Below are 18,954 nucleotides of genomic sequence, written 5' to 3'. Positions count from 1 at the left end.
GAAGATCAGACTTCGATAGATCCCTGTTCTTTAAATAAAACAGGGCGCTCACTTGCATCTGATCATCATCCCATTGTTTGAAAAAACCTGACTCTAATTTCACCTTCAAATGAACTGTTAATCCTAGAGGTTCACATACTTTTGCCACTCACAGACGTGTAACATTGGATCATTTTCCTTAATAAATAAATGGATAAATCAGATATAATATTTTAATCTCATTTGTTTAACTGGGTTCTCTACTTTTAGGACTTGTGCGAAACTCCTATGACGTTTTAGGTCATATTTATGCAGAGATATAGAAAATTCTAAAGGGTTCACAACCTTTTGAGCACCACTGTATATCCATAAATGTATTATTCCTTACTTAAAACATAATGTTTACGGCATAAACATATGCCGTATAGTTTTATTTAAACACATGATATAGTTTTCTTAGGCAATGCAGTTTTTCAGCAAACATTGCTGTAAACATTTCTACAAAACTGTATATATCCTGTGAAGCTTCCACGGAGAAATCAACGCGCACTGTGACTTCCTGTCATGTCAAAATAGGTTGAAGACACTTGTAGATGTAGCATGGACTGTTCTCCATACAGAACATTAGCTCTTTTATATTCTGTTTTGTACCAGTGGATTCCCTCTTTAATTTAAACCACCACTTTCCAATTCGGTTCAAAATCACAATATCAATGATTTCATCGACTGACATGAGCGTTGAAATCATTGATTTTATTCCTGCTGTCATTTTTGTGTCGATTTGGATGTGGTTATTATGTTGCTAAATGATCCATATATGGTGAAATCATAACCTTCTGGGAGAGGCAAACAGGTTTTGGATTAAAACACCCTGCTACCATGGCTATAGCTACACTATATGTTCAAGAGTTTGTGGACACCTGACCATAACACTCACATCTGCTTGTTGAACATCTCATTCCGGATTTATTTCCCTTTTCCTCCACTCTTCTGGGAAGGCTTTCCACTAGATTTTAGAGCGTGGTTGTGGGGATTTGTGTTCAAACACATTCCACAAGAGCAATAGTGAGGTCAGGCACTGATGCTGAGTGAGGAGGTCTGAGGTGCAGTCGGTGTTCCAGTTCATCCCAAAGATGTTCATTGGGGTTGAGGTCAGGCCTCTGTGCTGGACATTCAAGTTCTTCCACTCCAACGTCTTCATGGAGCTTGATTTGTACACAGGGCCATCGCCATGCTGGAACAGGTCTGTGCCTCTTAGTTCCAGTGAAGTGAAATTGTAATGCTACAGTATACAAAGACATCATATATACAGTTGTGTGCATCCAAATTTGTGGCAAGTTTGGGGAAGAACCCCATATGGGTGTCCACATGCAAAATGTCCACATACATTTTGCAAATATACTGTAGCTATGAAGACAATGAGGTCTGGATTTTTACCTCCCACATTTTAATCTCCAGCTGTCAAATTTAGTCCAATATCCAGAAAAATGTAACATTCCAAATATTACCCAATCAAAAGTGATGACTGGTTTAACTAACCTAAGGTCTGCACATAGAGTTAATCAGCCATTATGTTTACATAACACAAGATGCTACACTTGGTGGGAGGTATGAAACACACATACAGGTTGATTCAAAAACATTTACTGGCTAAATGTTTTCTTCTTTTCATTTTCTTTATACAGAATTTGGTGAAAAAAGGGCAATTAGAGGTTTGTATAAAACAAACTATTTGTAACATTTCTAGCCAAATCAGCTTGCAAGTTTCAATAATTAGCAGAAGTACCGTGCATTTTCTGTGGGCCATTCTTTTTTATTTTACACTTGAAGTAATAAGTAAACTAAGAGTGACGCAAGAGAGAAAACTGTGAACCAAACTATTTAAGTCAACAAAGTTAACCAGTCTAACTCAAGTCTAATTTGAATCAGAGCAGTAAATGGAACATAACATTAAAAATCAGAAAAGGGTGTAGTACATATTCAGCATTGCAGCATATTAAAAATACACCTTTAGAAAGAAAGAAAGAAAAAAAAAACTAAGTCCAGTTGTTTTCACTTTGCCTCTATGAAAGACTACACACCACTGCCAAAACGTCCCCAATCAATAATTCTGACTTGGAGAACTGCAAAAGCGTTTGGTTTGCCAACACGGCCCCCTGGTGGTTGCTGAAAACTAGTCCGTGGATGAAATATTTGAGAATCCAAAACATTTGTACAACACAAGCTTGTTTGTTACAATCAGTAAAAATGAATCCGGGTCATGAAGACGCTACGCGCTTTAAGTGGCTCCCTAAGAGACACTCCAACATCTCCTCCTCCAACAAAACCCCCTCACAGATTTCAGTCGTAATATTTGATATGTAGCATCCTCAGGGTGGGGAGCACTGGTTTAAAGAAACCTGTAGATTTTTTTTTATAGCAATTAAACACAATTCCCAGGGCAAATTTAATAATGAGTGAACACATAAGAATCAAGTACACTACGTGAATAAACGCAGCAGTCGCATACTTTCTCACAGGTTGTTTGACAGATGTTTTTCCATTGAAGGAATCACAGTTGAACAACTTTTCTTTAAAAGAGGTTGAGGTTCATATTACTTGAAAAAGCTTGCCCAGTTTTGTTTACCAACAAAACCCATCACAGAAAATTGCATAGAGCCAATCAGATTACAACATTCATTATTCTGAAGGCTGTGGCCAGAAAAGTGCACAAAAAGACATGATGTTGGTTCTCCTTTCTCTAACAGAGACCACTTTAGAGTCACCCACACTGACTTCAGGTACTAACAACTCTCAATTCCCACCTTACTACTACAGAAGTTAATTTGTAGTAAATACATGAGCACAAAGAAGCAAAAACTGATGCCCAGACAGATGCGTGTGTATAAAGATCTTTATTAAGTCAGCAGATTTATGCCATGAACTCGTAGGGGATGGGCTCCAGGAGCTGGGGCATGTTGTTCTTGGTGCTGACGAAGTGGGCTGGACGAGGGGCAGCGGGCTGTGCAGAGGAAAGACAGAATGGGGGATGGGGAGGTGAAAGAGAGGAAAAGAAACAGTGTAAACATTGCATCACACAGACTACCACAAATTTATAATGAAATATTTAAGCAAATCAAAACTGATGTGTAAAACAAAGAGGTCAGCACTTAATTGGTCCTAGGAACCAGCTCAGCAGCGGCATGAGCAATCAATCAACCTGTGCAGCACTGCAGTATGTCATTTAAAAAATATATAAATAACTAGATAGATTTCTAGCCATTCTAATTGTCATGGTCTACCTGATTAAAATAAAATGAAGTGCACATAGCTTCACCAGCTAGTTGGCAAACATTACAAGTATTTTGTATTAAATAAGTGCTCATGTTTTAACTGTTTTTTTGCATACCATGTCATTTATTCGTTTCACATTTAATCTTTATTTTACTTAACATTTAAAACATTTACACCAGGTTGAGGCTAAAGAGAAGGTGAATTGTGAATGCGCTGTAAACTCTTGATATTCACACTACACATTTAGAATTTTATTTTCGTTTATGCACACAGCTACCTGTGCCATTTTACTATTGTACTTCTTGAGCAGCCTTTTACATTTTTAATTTGTACTTTCAATGTTCACTAACAAAACACTAATACTGTACATACTATACATTAAGCGCCATCCCTGACAACCTAGTACAATTTGTCCACGGAGATTGTGATTTTTTTATTATTGTTTTTTAATCCATCATCATGCAGCTCTAAATCCTAATGTTCATCTATCCTGGATGCAAATATTGTAGACTGATATTTTAATTAGCAGCACTCTCACCTAATCATGCAGACTGGAGGAAAATACAATATAATAACATGCTTCATAAGCACACAAAGTCCACTGTGAAAGTGTGCTGGCTTGCTGTGCGGCGCTGCGTACCTGGCGCTTGAGCTCCACCCAGGAGTTCTTGGCCTTGGCCTCCAGCTTCCTCTTCTCGTTCTCCTTGATGCGCTGCAGGAAGCTCTCTCTGCTCTTTGAGTGCTTCACATGCTCGATGCGCACGTTAATTCTCTTGGCCAGGATCTTGCCCCTTGCAAGGAGAAAATATAGAAAGTCAATGAGAATGAGTTCACAGGTGAAGCGGTTCAAATTTGATTCAGGAAAAATAAAATATATGTGTGTGTCCTTATTGACAATCTGGTGTAGACATGGCACAGTCTGGCCAGGGTGCATAAGGAGGATTTCTCTCCCCCACAGGAATGACCACACAGGACATAAAGAGGTCCTCATGGCAAAGTGAAGATGGGGTTATAGACCATGACATCAACACACTGCATTGGGGTTTTTAAAAATATGTGAAAGGACAATTATCTCAGTGCTGATTTTTTTTTTACCCCAAAAAATACCACAATCTTAACTTTTAATTCTTTTTACCCACTCTAAATCCCTCAGGCCAGTGGTTCCAATCTTTTTAGGTGTCCAGCAGCGACCCCCTAAAACTTTCGAGAGTCCCATAAATCATACTGCAGCAACCTAGGTTTCTCAGCTAAAGGTACGAGGCACCACCGAAACCCCTCTGACTGTGTAATCTGCTACTGTTATAAACATTTTACACTGCTACCTTTGCAGAATCACACACAAACACTACGACAAGCACAAAACTTTAGCATAACACCCGACAAAGTTAACAGTTAATTCCAGACTAAGTGTTGTACTTACTTGACCTGCTTGTTGACAATGATGCCTACAGCATGCTGTGTGACGTTATAAATGCGTCCCGTTTTGCCGTGGTAGCACTTATGAGGCATGCCTTTCTGAATGGTTCCTGTGCCCTATTCGACAACAAAATATTTATTAGCAGATATTGTTTGAACAGCCTGTAAAGTAAAAAATTATGTACTTTCGAGTTGGGTCACCTCCTCTAATTAAAAACCCATTCCATGGTTCATGAAGGAAAACGTAAGGTGTTTAGGGCAGTGGTAGCTCAGAGGTTAAGATGTTGGTCTATTTATCAGAAAGTCATGAGTTCAAGTTCCAGCACTGCAAAGCTGCCACTGCTGGGCCCTTGAGCGAGGCCCTTAACTCTCAACTGCTCAATTGTATAAATGAGAAATGTAAGTCGCTCTGGATAATGGCATCTGCCAAAACACTGTAAATGTTTTAAGGAGAATGTGTTAGTGCAATAAACAATGGTGTCTCTAGAGAGTGACACAGGATTTACAGTAATTAGTCAATTATGTTCAAGTCTATATTAATTTGCTAACAGAATATCAATCATTTTCAAGGTCTGGATGCGACGTCTAAATTTCCTGAAAGATACAAAAATCACAACTTCAGCAAAAATACTGCAGCTAGTTATCAAATTGTTTGATAGTGGTCAGTTTGTAAGACCTTTTTGATCATTATGACTAAAGATCGTCCTTGTGAAATACACCGAGTATGTGTTTGACCTAGTCAATTCAACGGTACACAAACCTGGAATATTAGCAAGAAGGTGATCATCCTATACTCATAAATCAGCTTCTGTAAAGAGACTAACACACGCTCTTGTTCTCTATCTAAAGCTGCCCCTCATCAGCACACAATCAAACTTAATATTCAAAACTTTAAGGCTTAAACACCTATATACACGTCTCTTTGCTTACCTTGATATCAACAATATCTCCCTTCTTGTAGATGCGCATATACGTGGACAGAGGAACTGAGCCTGTGGAGTAAAGGCAGTTCTGCTATAAAGACAGGTTCTTTTGTGGGGTTTTTTTTTCTTCTGAAATACAGCTGATCAAATTTTACCTATAATGATTATAACCTATTATTTCACTCACCATGCTTGCGGAAGGGCCTGGCAAACATGTACCTGGTTCCCCTCCTCTTGCCTCTTGTGTTCGTCATGGTGCCTGATTACTGGATTGAGAGATTATAGATAATCAGACACATATCCTTGTAACATTTAAGAGTTTTGAAAATTGTACAGTATAAAAGATCACTGGATTGAGTTTGCAATAAGACAGCACAGGACAAGGCTGTTATGATGAGGCCCATATAAATTCATGGATAGCTTATTATGACTATTTCTAATCACATTCAGATATTCTTGCACCATTAATCAAAAGCCTAAAATGACTTTAAAGATATATATATATATATATATATATATATATATATATATATATATATATATATATATATAAACCCAGCCATGACTGATCCTGACTTCTAATTTAACTCGGACTCTAGGCATGTAAGATCAGACCGGAGTACTGCATAACAAATGTGTAAATACATTAAGTAAACTTGTATAAGGAAGTGCCTAGCATATGGACACTAATAAAATTCGGAACATTCACATTTTCCGAGCTGAGCTAAATAAAGAGTGAAAAAATATCACCGCCATGGTGCTTTTCATCATACACATAACCCACATGCTCAGCCACGCGAACGCTACACGGCTCCATTTATTTTACTATTTAACTCATTTAAAAGCACTCAGGCTGCACGTTTTAAAAACAACCCCAAACAGAAAAGACTATTTCGTGTTTCTAAGGCATTACGAGGCGAGAAAGTTTTAGCAAAACACGGTTTTTAAGAACAATTACGGGAGTACATCTTACCCCCGGTTGCTCGCAAGATGGCGGTTAGGGCGGAAAGAGAATGTTGGGGTCCTGCAGCTCGGCCTTCTCGGGAGGAAAATAGGACTCTCGAGTGATTGCCTGAATAAAATCACGTTTTATAAACGTGACGCTATGCGGTTGGACCTAAACTGTTTGTTTGTTTTTTTTCTTGCTGAAATGCCGTTGTCAGTGGTCACGGACATCTATTTAAATGTTGTTAAGGCTCTAGTGTTGAATGCATTTCTATCTAAAATGGCATACAAGTTTAGTGAATACGTCAGACGTCAAGATGGAAGGCGTTTTTTTTAGTTGATGAAGCGTACATCTAACCGCATCAGAAACGAATTGAAACGTTGTTATTTAAAAAAAAAAATCTCAATCATACAGGTGCTCAGATAAATATGATTTAATACCGAGCACTAAGACCCGGTGGCTTGTCCGTCATGGCGGAATTCCAAATAACAAGCCGGTCTCTATATGAGTGCACTACATGCGTAGTTTGTGATGCACTTCCGCGTCCTACGTAGAGCCATATTTGTCGATGTGGAGGGTTTTAGGACACAGCCCACGGTTAAGCTCTGCGATCGGTCTTGACTGGGGACTCGTTTTCGCCTCCGCGCGGTGATTGGGTGGAAGATGGCGCTGGCCGAATGGAAATCCTAATGACAGTTTCCAAATTTGCCTCTTTTTGTACCATGGTAAGCGAATTTAATATAAAACTGTCGTTTCTAACATGGACTGCACAACCTCTTGTTCTGTCCCTTGCCTGTTTAGCATAAAGCCAGAGCAATTAGCTGTTTTAGCTTCCAGGTTTTTTTTTTTGCTTCCTTGCAGTTGCGAGCTGTTTTTTCCCTGTGCGCCAAGTATGGATGCTTCCGTAGGCCTAATAACAAGCGGTGGTAGTAAACTGAGTAACAATTCGCGTTTAATTGCGCTTTTTGGGGGGATTTTCCACATGTGTGATTGTGCTTTAAACCTGTAACCGCAAAGCGGAGATCTGCGGTTTTGTGCTCTACTAAAGCTGCAGCTTGTAGGTTAGCATGAAACATTCACAGCCAGCAATGACAACTGAATAACAGTAAAGCACGTCGGTGTTGCACGTCCCGATTTAAAACATTACATTGATTATGTTGGATGTGATTATAGTGTAGGGTTTGTAGTGTTTACTTATTTTTTCCCCTGAAAGGTACTGTAACAGTGAATAACACTGAAAACTAATGGCGGTGTTGCGGTAGACTGTCTACTGCTTGTGTTCAAAATAATATGGAGATTAAATTTTTTTTTCCTGACATAAAATGACGCAGGAAGGTCACTTCGTATGTAATAAATCCCCTAATCATGTATCCTGTCCTGCTATGATGTTATTGGGGGTAAAAAAAAAAAATGATCATAATAATAATATGAGGTAGAAGAATACATCCGTAATAGTGTAAGATGCTTGTAGCGTAGGTGACACCATCGAAACACACTTTGGCTTATTGGGCGGGATCTGACGCCCTCAATTTAAGACTTTATCCCCCAAAACAAAGTAAACTGGAAAGGTTTGATAGTTCCTGTACATTACAGGCAGTAAGTAGAATTTAACGATAAACAGAAAAATGTTTCCCCACCCGTCTCAGAAAGACTCGTAAATCACAATTTTTGAACACCCCTACAACGGACCGTACCATTTCTTTAGTGTTGACACTTCCTCAAGCCCGACTCATTGACATTTAATGGATTGTAAAGAGAAATGCTAGCTCCTTATCCAAGCTCTCTCTCTCTCTCTCTCTCTCTCTCTCTCTCTCTCTCTCTCTCTTTCTTTCACGCTCTTACTTTCTCTCTCTCTCTTGCTTGCTTTCTCTCTCTGTCTCGTTCTCTCTTTCTTGCTCTCTTGCTCTCCCTCTCAATCTTTCTCCCTTTCTCTCTCTGTAAATCTATCTATCTCTGTAAATCTCTATCTATCTCAATCTCTCTTTATTCTTGTCATAACACATACCTGTGTCATATTACAATCACCATTTTTGTTATTATCTATCTATCTATCGATAGATAGATAGATAGATAATGGCACACGCATTTAATTTCACACACATACCATATCTCATTTGAAGTGTTTAAAATGCTCCTGAAATTAAAATGCGTGTTTCGGACCGGTGTTATGGACATCAGTAAGATAGTGTTAAAAAAAAAAAAGCTGATTAAAATATTTGTGATGACTCATCCTGTGCTTGTCTTCTGTTTGTTTAATTAAATGCCCTCTAGATCATTTATGCTCTACAGTAGCAGCTCGTTAGCGGTAAACGTGGATCGTAGGTGTGGTTTCTTTTTCCTCTGCGTCTTCTCGCGTAGTTTTCCGTTTTCTATTCATACCTCGGTTGAGAAAAGAAATGGTTGGTGTGGAATCGTTTTACTTTTCTGAGAAGTTGGCAGAGATGTCATGCTAGAATGAACATCATGAGTGCCGTGTTGAGTTAAGCTTTGCCCACCCCCCCACCTCCACTTCCACTTCCACCTCCACTTCCACTTCCACTTGATTGGCTCGTTTGGAAAGTTCCCAAAGCTACATTCGTGTCTGGTCGGGGGTGTGGTGTATCTCGAATGCTTTTGACTGTTGTGTCACCGTAAAGAGTCTAATCACGGCTCTCACACCGTGTCATGGGGAATTTCATTCTAAAGTGACTGTACTTGACTTGAAGCATATGGTGTACTTAGGTGGGGGAAGAAGACCTCTCTGTCTGTTTATCAGAAATGTTCTGAAATGTTCTCTAGATTTCTGCAAAAACCTGATTTCCCAGGACGTTTACATTCATACATCATATTAACATGTTGTATATCCGACACGAGTCTGAACGCCTGATCTGAGCCACATGCAGAAGAATGAGGGTTAAGGTTGGAAAAGTGCAGTGTCGACCAAAAGAAAGAAGAAGTGGAACTGCTTTTAAAAGATAAAACTAGTCATCTGAAGCGGAAAGCTTCGGAGAATTGGTCAACAAACAAAAAGAGAAACTGATGGTTGATTTGATAGTTTCTAGAATTATCTAATGATTTATTTAGTGCTGGCTCTATGTTCATCATGCTCAGGTGATTTTTGTGATTTCTACACGTACTTGGTTAAAGTTTGTTTTACCACTGAATGAAAGTTTTTGTATGTTGAGTATGTTTTCAGCCCCACCATTCCTCAGTCAATGTTTTGTTTGTTTTTGTTTTGTTTAATTATATACAGTATGAAACCAAACCAAGTATCAAATGATGCTCTGATTCAAATTTTCTCTTCTTTCCATCTGAGCAATGAGAAGTTCGCTCCTTCCGAACGCTTCACCCGAGGCCCTGTTCTACACGTACACTCGTTCATATTTTTTATAATATAGAAAGAACATAGTTATGTAACATAAATAAGTTATAACTTGAGGTTACCTGATAACCGATTGCTTGAGCGATGGCTTATCGGCAAAAATCCACACCGATTGTTTTTCCTGGTTGCTGGAGCAGCTGAGTAGAGTCCGCTGTCATTATACAGTGCGAGAGCAGCCTCTAGAGGCAAGATAAAAACTCACCGACTAATTTTGAGGTGTTATTTAAAGTGTTTTTTTTATTCATTTTGGATATCTGTTTTTATTTGTTATTAGGAGTGTTACTTTTTAGCGCACTTCAGATGTATGTCTTTTATTTACTTTAATATCCATTAATCGTTAATATATTTTAATGTTTATTTCATTTTTAAAAAATGTACAATAGATTTTCATGGTACCGTCAGTACTGTTTATTTTCGTAATCAAATTCCACATTATTATTTTGACTGTTATGTTTTCATTCAGTATATAAAGTCATCGGTAAAATCCACTATCGGTCGTCCTCTAGTTATTTCTGAGTTTTGGCCTCTCATCCACACACAAGTGGTGTTTTACGTCACTCGAACACTTTTCAAAAATGTCCAGAAAAAAAAAAAAAAAATGTATGTATAGCTATATATATATTTTTTTTAAAAAGAGCCATTTTCATTATTTTCATATGAATGGAAAAAAAGCTTTGTTTTTGGAAAATGCTCTGCATGCATATAGTATGTTGATGTTTTTCCATCTGTACCACTCAATACACACACTCTTACTGTTACATGAGGCGTGTCACACAGTTACTATGACTTACCGTGCTGTCACTGGGCTCACATGAGTGTGGATTGAGAGATTTTTGAAAAACAGTAGATTAAAAACAACGTTTTAAAAATATCTGTATGCATGCAGACAGGACCTGAGATTAATTGCTACACAAAAACTGCAGAGTGTATCGGACTTTAGTACCACATATAAAAGTGGCGCAGATCAGGATTAAAAATCGGATCGAACGTGATTGTTTTTGGTTTGCAATGTCCTTAAAAAACTCTGCTTTGGGCTTCTTTAGTCACGTTTTCCTGCAGCGAATGTAAATGTTATGTATTGTGAGTTAGCCCAGGGTTACAGGTCTGTTTATTGAAAGCACAAGTCCACTTACCTCTCAGTCCTCTTGTCATGCCTCTCTTTAAAACCATGTGATGTGATGTCACGCTACACATGGTGACGTGGGTCTGATGGCGAAACCTATTTGGAAGATTTGCTGGATAAGTAATAACTTAATTGATTGACTGGAATTAGTTTTGATCAAAAGATGAAATAAAATTTCTGATGTTTTACATTTTATTGCCACTGAAATCGTCATGCCGTCCATGTTTATCTTTCAGGGCGCCAATGCCTCCGCTTTGGAGAAAGAAATTGGCTCGGAGCAGTTCCCTGTCAACGAGCACTACTTCGGATTGGTTAACGTAAGAACGCGCACGTTTAATCTAGTCTTCGCGTCGCCGCGTTCACGTCTGACTCACGTTTCGTTTTTCACCCCGCAGTTCGGGAACACCTGCTACTGCAACTCGGTGCTCCAGGCTCTGTACTTCTGCCGGCCGTTTCGGGAGAAGATCCTGGCCTACAGGAGTCAGCCGCGGCGCAAAGAGAACCTGCTCACCTGCCTGGCCGACCTGTTCCACAGCATCGCCAACCAGAAGAGGAAGGTGGGCGTCATCCCTCCGAAGAAATTCATCACACGGCTGCGCAAAGAGAACGGTGAGGGGAAACGAGTCAGCTAAGGAGCGCGTGAAAAGATTTCAGAAAGAGCCGACAGGTCGTACTGGTCTGGAAAATGGCGTCCGGTGTAGAGCTGCAACAACTAATCGATAAAATCGATTATGAAAATCGTTGACACCGAATCTCATTATCGATTAGTTGGTCTGCACGCGGTACATTTACTCATTGCATTACTTCTGTTCCGAAAACACGCTTCGGAGAGCAAATACTAAAGTTGTGTCCCAAATGACGTACACTATGCACTACCGTCTAGTGCAGTGGTCAGTGGTGTAATTGCAGAGGGTCCAAGGAAAGTTTTAAAAATGTTTAAATTATATATATATATATATATATATATATATATATATATATATATATATATATATATATATAATGTATGTATATATATATAATGTATGTATATATATATATATATATATATATATATATATATATATATATATATATATATATAATGTATGTATATATATATATATAATGTATGTGTATATATATATATATGTATGTGTATATATATATATATATATATATATATATATATATATACATACATTATATATATATATATATATATATATATATACATACATTATATATATATACATACATTATATATATATATATATATATATATATATAATGTATGTATATATATATATATATATATATATATATATATAATGTATGTATATATATATATAATGTATGTGTATATATATATATATATATATATACATACATTATATATATATATATATATATATATATATATATATATACATACATTATATATATATATATATAATGTATGTATATATATATAATGTATGTGTATATATATATATATATAATGTATGTATATATATATATAATGTATGTATATATATATATATATATATATATATATATATATATATATATATATATATATATATATATACATACATTATATATATATACATACATTATATATATATATATATATACACATACATTATATATATATACATACATTATATATATATATATATAATGTATGTATATATATATATATATATACATACATTATATATATATATATATAATGTATGTATATATATATAATGTATGTGTATATATATATATATATATAATGTATGTATATATATATATAATGTATGTATATATATATATATATATATATATATATATATATATATATATATATATATATATATATATATATATATACATACATTATATATATATATATATATATATATATATATATATATATATATATATAATGTATGTATATATAATGTATGTATGTATATATAATGTATGTATATATATATAATGTATGTATATATATATAATGTATGTATGTGTATATATGTATGTATGTGTATATATGTGTATATATATGTATATGTATGTATATATATATATTTATATTACACACACACATATAGTGTGTGTATTTTGTTAAATGTATCAAAATATTCAAATGAGATGTTTTAAAGTTAATCAATTTGGTTATTCGCAAATATCAGGCTAGCTGAGCTGACGATCGTTCATTGATGGATTTATTTTAAATTTATTTACAAATGAAATGATAATTTGCAAAAACCTATGAGTGGTAGACAAGTTAAAGTGTTGCACTGATGGATAAAATAAACAAAGGATAATTCAGAGAGTCAAATTAAATGTCGCCCCAACAATCAATGTCAAAAATAAAATCTTGAAATGCTTTGATTCAATTTTAATATTATTAATGTTAAATATCAATAAATTAAGGCAACTTATATAGAAATGACTGTATAATATATAGCCTATAATTGTTGTGGCGTGAGGGGGTCCTTGTTGTTTGCTCAAAATATTCTAGGGGTCCCAAAATGCTCACAAAAGGTTGAGAACCACTGGTCTAGTCTATGAATTTTAGAAAGGTAATATCGTCTCAAATGGAACACATTTGTTTTTACTAACCTGAAAGTTTGCCCCCATCCGATTAATTGGAAATATAATCAGCCAACTAATCGCTTATGAAAATAATCGTTAGTTGCAGCCCTAGTCCGGTGTAAAGAATTTTAAAATCGTTTTGTGAATTTAAATTTGTCGTTGATTTGATTCACTGTTTAACAACACTCACTCTGGGTTGCAGAGCTCTTTGATAACTACATGCAGCAGGATGCACACGAGTTCCTCAACTACCTGCTGAACACTATAGCCGACCTGCTGCAGGAGGAGAAGAAGCAGGACAAGCAGAACGGCAAACTGGCCAACGGCACGCTGGACTCACAGAAGAGTAACAGCACTCCTCCGTCCACCACATGGGTACACGAGATCTTCCAGGGCACACTGACCAACGAGACGCGCTGCCTCACCTGCGAGACGGTAATGCAACCTGGATTAGTGGAGAAATGTATGAGGGGACGGTTAACGTCAGCTTTTAAAGCTCGGTCTCCTCATAACACACAATAATAATCACGGCTATCAGACTCACGTTATGTTTTTGTATCTAACATTTAACCTTCTCTTTTTATTTCGTAGATAAGCAGCAAGGACGAGGACTTCCTGGATTTGTCTGTGGACGTTGAGCAGAACACTTCAATCACGCACTGCCTCAGGTGTGTGTCGGGTTTTTCTCACGAGCGCGTTGGATTATTTTGACCACGAATTCTGATTGACGACTTCAGCTTGTAGTTTAACCCTGAACTACGTTTTAATACCCGCCATTTTGTCTCTAGGGGCTTCAGTAATACAGAGACCCTGTGTAGTGAATATAAATACTACTGTGAGGAATGTAGGAGTAAACAAGAGGCACACAAAAGGTAAAGAGGACGTCTGTAACGTCTGGCCACTCTGTTCGAGCTTTAGTTCAGTCTACGCGTGTTTTAACGGTGTGTGTGTGTGTGTCGTAGGATGAGGGTGAAGAAGCTGCCCATGATTTTAGCCCTGCATCTGAAGAGATTTAAATACATGGAGCAGCTCCAGCGTTACACTAAGCTAAGCTACCGCGTGGTCTTCCCTTTGGAGCTCCGCCTCTTCAACACGTCCGGAGACGCGACCAATCCCGAAAGGCTTTACGACCTTGTCGCCGTGGTGGTGCATTGTGGGAGGTTGGTTTGACAAACCGAACATTTTATGCTTGTTGTGTACCTGATTCATTTTCTTTCAGTATGTTTGAACATTATTTATTTATTTTATTATTATTATTTTTTTAAACAGGATCTATTCATTATTATTGGCATGTATTATGTGTGATTAATATATTTTGATCTCATCTTAACAGCGGGCCCAATCGCGGACACTACATCGCTATCGTCAAGAGTCACGACTTCTGGCTGCTTTTCGATGATGACATCGTAGAGGTAATTAACTACATTCACAAGATGTATGTGATCCAAACCAGCATGCTTTTTTTTTTTTTTTAAAGCGCCTTTAATTTCGTTCAATCACAAAGCAGCTTTAGAGAAATACACATTGAGAGTTAGATTTAGATCCCTAATCAGGAAAAAACCCCCAGAGACATGAAGAAGAAAGCTTGAGACTCCAAAGAGAAACTTGGATAGTGCGATTATAAATGATTACTCTCCCACGGTTGTATACTACAGTATATAATCAGGCAGTATTGAGTGTGTTGTGTACATCTTACGTGCTTTGCTTCGTACTATCGTCACTGACGCTAGGTTTGTAGACTCGGCAGAGCCGCCAACGTTCTCTGCTACTTCCATCCAAGCTTTATTTTTCTTTGTAATGTCTCTATACGTATCGTATGGGAAAGCAAGTTGTAAGTGGTAAACGGGAACTAATTGCAGGTAGGAACTAAAAGTCGTGAGCGGGGAACCGAGGAAAACGTCGGACCACGCTTGCCATAGGGTTGGCCCGAGAAATCGGAAATCCCTCCAGGATTCTGCGAGGGCAGAAATGAACGCAAAATCGAGGAAACTCCGCAATATCCGGAGGCGCTCGCAATTTTTCTAAATTACCACAGATTCGGGCCGAGACGCGTCCTGTGACGTCGCCACAACGCGCATTCAGCCAACGCCCTTTTTATTCATGTGAGTCGAATATGAGGTCTTGTTTAGCAACATACACTGCGAAAGAGCGCACTAAATAATTTCGTGCAATCGCGATTTTGCCGATTCAAGTATTTATTTTTTTACATTATTTTTAGTTTTTATTATTTATTTATTTTTTCAAAGCCACAGCAAAAGCAAGCATTTTTGGTCACAACAATCACAAAAAACCTCCTGTACGGGCTGGATTTGTCTTTGGATTTGTCGCTTTATCACATCCTATGTAATCTGCATCCTAGCTAAAATGTTGATTTGTCGCAGAAATCGTGGCTCCGTGTCGTGCACGTGTATATAGAAAGTCAGTGGTCGCGGGTTGCTTTGCGACAGCATGTTTTAGGTTCCATGTTTTGTTTTTGGTTTTCTCGACAGAAAATCGATGCCCAGGCGATAGAGGAGTTCTACGGACTCACTTCGGAAATCTCCAAGAACTCCGAGTCGGGCTACATCCTGTTCTACCAATCCAGAGACTGAGATTGCTCAGCACAGCGGCCCCTCGCGGAACCCTGCGGAACGTGCCGGCCTCCGTTTCCGAGTCCTGCTGCGTCTCACCCTGAGCAGACTGGATCAGATCGCGCTGACGCCCCCCCTCCCTCTCCCCCCCCCGACCCTTCACCCCAGCGTCCTCCCCCTCCCCCCCACGGCAATCCGGATGTGATGCGGTTACAGCATTGTGTGTACATCGTGAGAATGTTTAAACGCACTGGCTGAAATGTGTTAAATGTACTCGGCTCTGTGATACTGACAGTCCTGACATGCTGCAACCTTTCTAAGCCTGAGTTTCTGACCAAAGGCTTGTGCATGGGGGGGGGAAATTAGGGGGCGTGTCCCGAACAGAGGGGAGGGGCTATAAACTGAACATATGGGGTTATTTGTGGGTTTATGTATTTCTACCTTGTACATAGTGGTATTTGTATAAATATTATGAAATTATAATAATATTAATTACTGATATAGGTGAAAAAGATTGAAACATTGAAAATATGTATAACACTATGGTGCACTTTTGATACAGTTTTGTAGGTGTTTGGCAGGTTTGTGTGAGGGTTTGCTTGAGACGGCCTGTTGTGAAATAATTTTCTGTTTTAAAGAAAAAGAAATAAAGCGTATAGATCGAGATGTAGATAAACGATAAATGTGAGCCTTTTAATTGGATTCCATTTAACCCAGTGAAATCAGGTTGAAATAAAAATATCACATTTACGCTATTAGTAAAAATGCTCGGGGTCTGACGCTTGCTTCTTTAGTTCTGCACTGAAGCTACCGTGTTTGTTGCTGACAGTTAATAGTAAAAAATAAAAAGAAGCAGTCACCGATTTGCTGATTCTATCTGTGAGGACGAACAAAATGTCACTGTCGTCACCGTTTTATTTTTGAAATGTATTTATAGTGCGGTTCGGTATCACTCTGCCTCCCAGAATGACACCAGGAAGCTGGAGGTTATGCGAATAATAACATAGTTTATATTTGAGCTTGTAGACATATCGGTAGGAAAGATTTAGGGTGACGGTCGAGTGCAAACATTTGTACACCCCACACCAAAGACAAAATTAAGAAGAGTTGACATTATTGTGAAATCAGTATCTATCTTTCTGAATGTGTTAAATGTTCTCTAGATGTTTTTTTTTTTTTTTTTTTTTTTTTTTTTTTTTTTAAATAAAATTGTTTGTTTATTTTTTGTTGAGGGCTGTTGCCAGATTCACCTACGTCACATTTTCAAATTTGTGGATTTCTGTGTTTTTTGTTTTAAAAAAAAATAAATATTCTAATTCTTGTTCTGTTTTATTAATAATAATAATAATAATAATAATAATAATAATAATAATAATAAAGACGGGACAAAAATGTATATTCATTTGTATCTTATCCTCGGAGCTCCAGTGCAAAACTAAAGAACTTCAGATACCAAACATCTCAAGGCTGATTTATGGCATTTGAATAAAAAAAAAAACGTTTGAAAATGTGTAAATTTTTTTACCGTGCCATCATTTCTGGGCGTTGTTGCTAATCGGAGCTGTTGGATCGTAGCCTGGTTTTAAATCAAATGTAATTTCCACCTCCTCACTGCTGGCCTGTGTCAGCGGATCCATCAGGAGCTCTGTCGTATGTGTGTGTGTGTGGTTTTAATTGTGTGGTTTTTTTTTGGCTTGACATATGATTACTCGTCCATTCTCACAGAGGCCGTTCAGCGATCGCTTAAAGTGTCTGGAATGGCTCAAGTGCTCGTTAGATGCTCAATCAATTCGCCTTCAGGCCGTTCAGAGGAATGTAAAGCAGTGCGATGCTGATTAAGGTCAGAACAAATTTGTCAAGATGCACAATGAGACACGTTCGACCTGTTTAGTCTGGGATTAATCTATCTGCGGTGTGGAGAGGAGAGACGTCAGCTGTACTGCTATCAATTGCTTTAATCATCGACAGGCTACAGTGGTGACACTAACCCTATCTTCTTCACACTAGAAAGCGACATTTTCTGTGAACTTGTGTGCGTCGCATCGACAAGCGACAAATGTGCAACGGTTGACGTTTCCATTCTTTATTTCTGTGCCGATTGGGTTTGACGTGATATCCAAACGATTTACGTTTACTGGCGTGTAAAATGGAAGCAAAACTTCTAACCCCGATGTCCTTTCATCGCGTCACATACGACTGCATGTTAACTAGAGACGTTACGAAGTAAAATAAAGCTTGGGAGGAAGTAGCAGAGATCGTCGGTACATGTTGTGCGCGGCGTGTATGTCGGATTTGGACGGTACTATAATCCCAGGGATATTCCGGGAGGAATCCTACATCCATGGAATGTAAAATGAATCCAGTCTCAATGAAGTTTACCGGGTGTAAAAAAAAAACAAACAAAAACTGGAGCTTTAGAATATTTCACTTCGAATAAATATGTGACAAACCGAGGGGACACGTGGCTTAGTGGTTAGCAGGTTTGCCTCGCACTTCCGGGGTTTGGGGCTTGAATCCAGCTTGCATTTTCTCCCCGTGTTTCAAGGGTTACCTCCGGGTACTCCGGTTTCCTCCCCGAGTCCAAAGGTTTACATGTCGAAATTGTCCGTTGTGTATGAATGTGTGTGCGATTGTGCCCTGTGATGTCTTGGCACCCCGTCCAGGGTATCCCCCGCCTTGTGCCCCGAGTTCCCTCGGATAAACTCCAGGCTCCCCCACGACCCTGTGGAGGAGAATGCTGTATGGAAAATGGACGGACAGACGGATGGATGGATGTTACAACTAACCCCAAT

At 38.0% G+C, this 18,954-nt stretch overlaps 2 protein-coding genes across 2 annotated transcripts; one reads left to right on the top strand and one right to left on the bottom strand.

The window, feature by feature from the left end:
• Positions 1–2,859: 2,859 nt before the first annotated feature.
• On the bottom strand, positions 2,860–6,587 carry rpl21 (ribosomal protein L21). Its single transcript, NM_001200118.1, is given in 6 exon segments — positions 2,860–2,980; positions 3,893–4,043; positions 4,673–4,785; positions 5,599–5,660; positions 5,779–5,857; positions 6,565–6,587. Coding segments are annotated over 5 exon segments (483 nt in total). The 5' UTR covers positions 5,846–5,857; positions 6,565–6,587; the 3' UTR covers positions 2,860–2,890.
• A 133-nt stretch (positions 6,588–6,720) lies between these two features.
• Positions 6,721–17,357, top strand: usp12a (ubiquitin specific peptidase 12a). Its single transcript, XM_017453477.3, has 9 exons — positions 6,721–7,262; positions 11,258–11,338; positions 11,417–11,630; positions 13,795–14,027; positions 14,184–14,260; positions 14,381–14,464; positions 14,555–14,752; positions 14,926–15,004; positions 16,082–17,357. The coding sequence occupies exons 1-9, from the start codon at positions 7,215–7,217 to the stop codon at positions 16,181–16,183; spliced, it is 1,116 nt and encodes a 371-aa protein (XP_017308966.1). The 5' UTR covers positions 6,721–7,214; the 3' UTR covers positions 16,184–17,357.
• Positions 17,358–18,954: the final 1,597 nt, after the last annotated feature.

Source organism: Ictalurus punctatus, chromosome 23 (genome assembly GCF_001660625.3).
Source record: "Ictalurus punctatus breed USDA103 chromosome 23, Coco_2.0, whole genome shotgun sequence".
NCBI lineage: Eukaryota > Metazoa > Chordata > Actinopteri > Siluriformes > Ictaluridae > Ictalurus > Ictalurus punctatus.
This window is presented reverse-complemented; position numbering and strand designations above follow the sequence as displayed.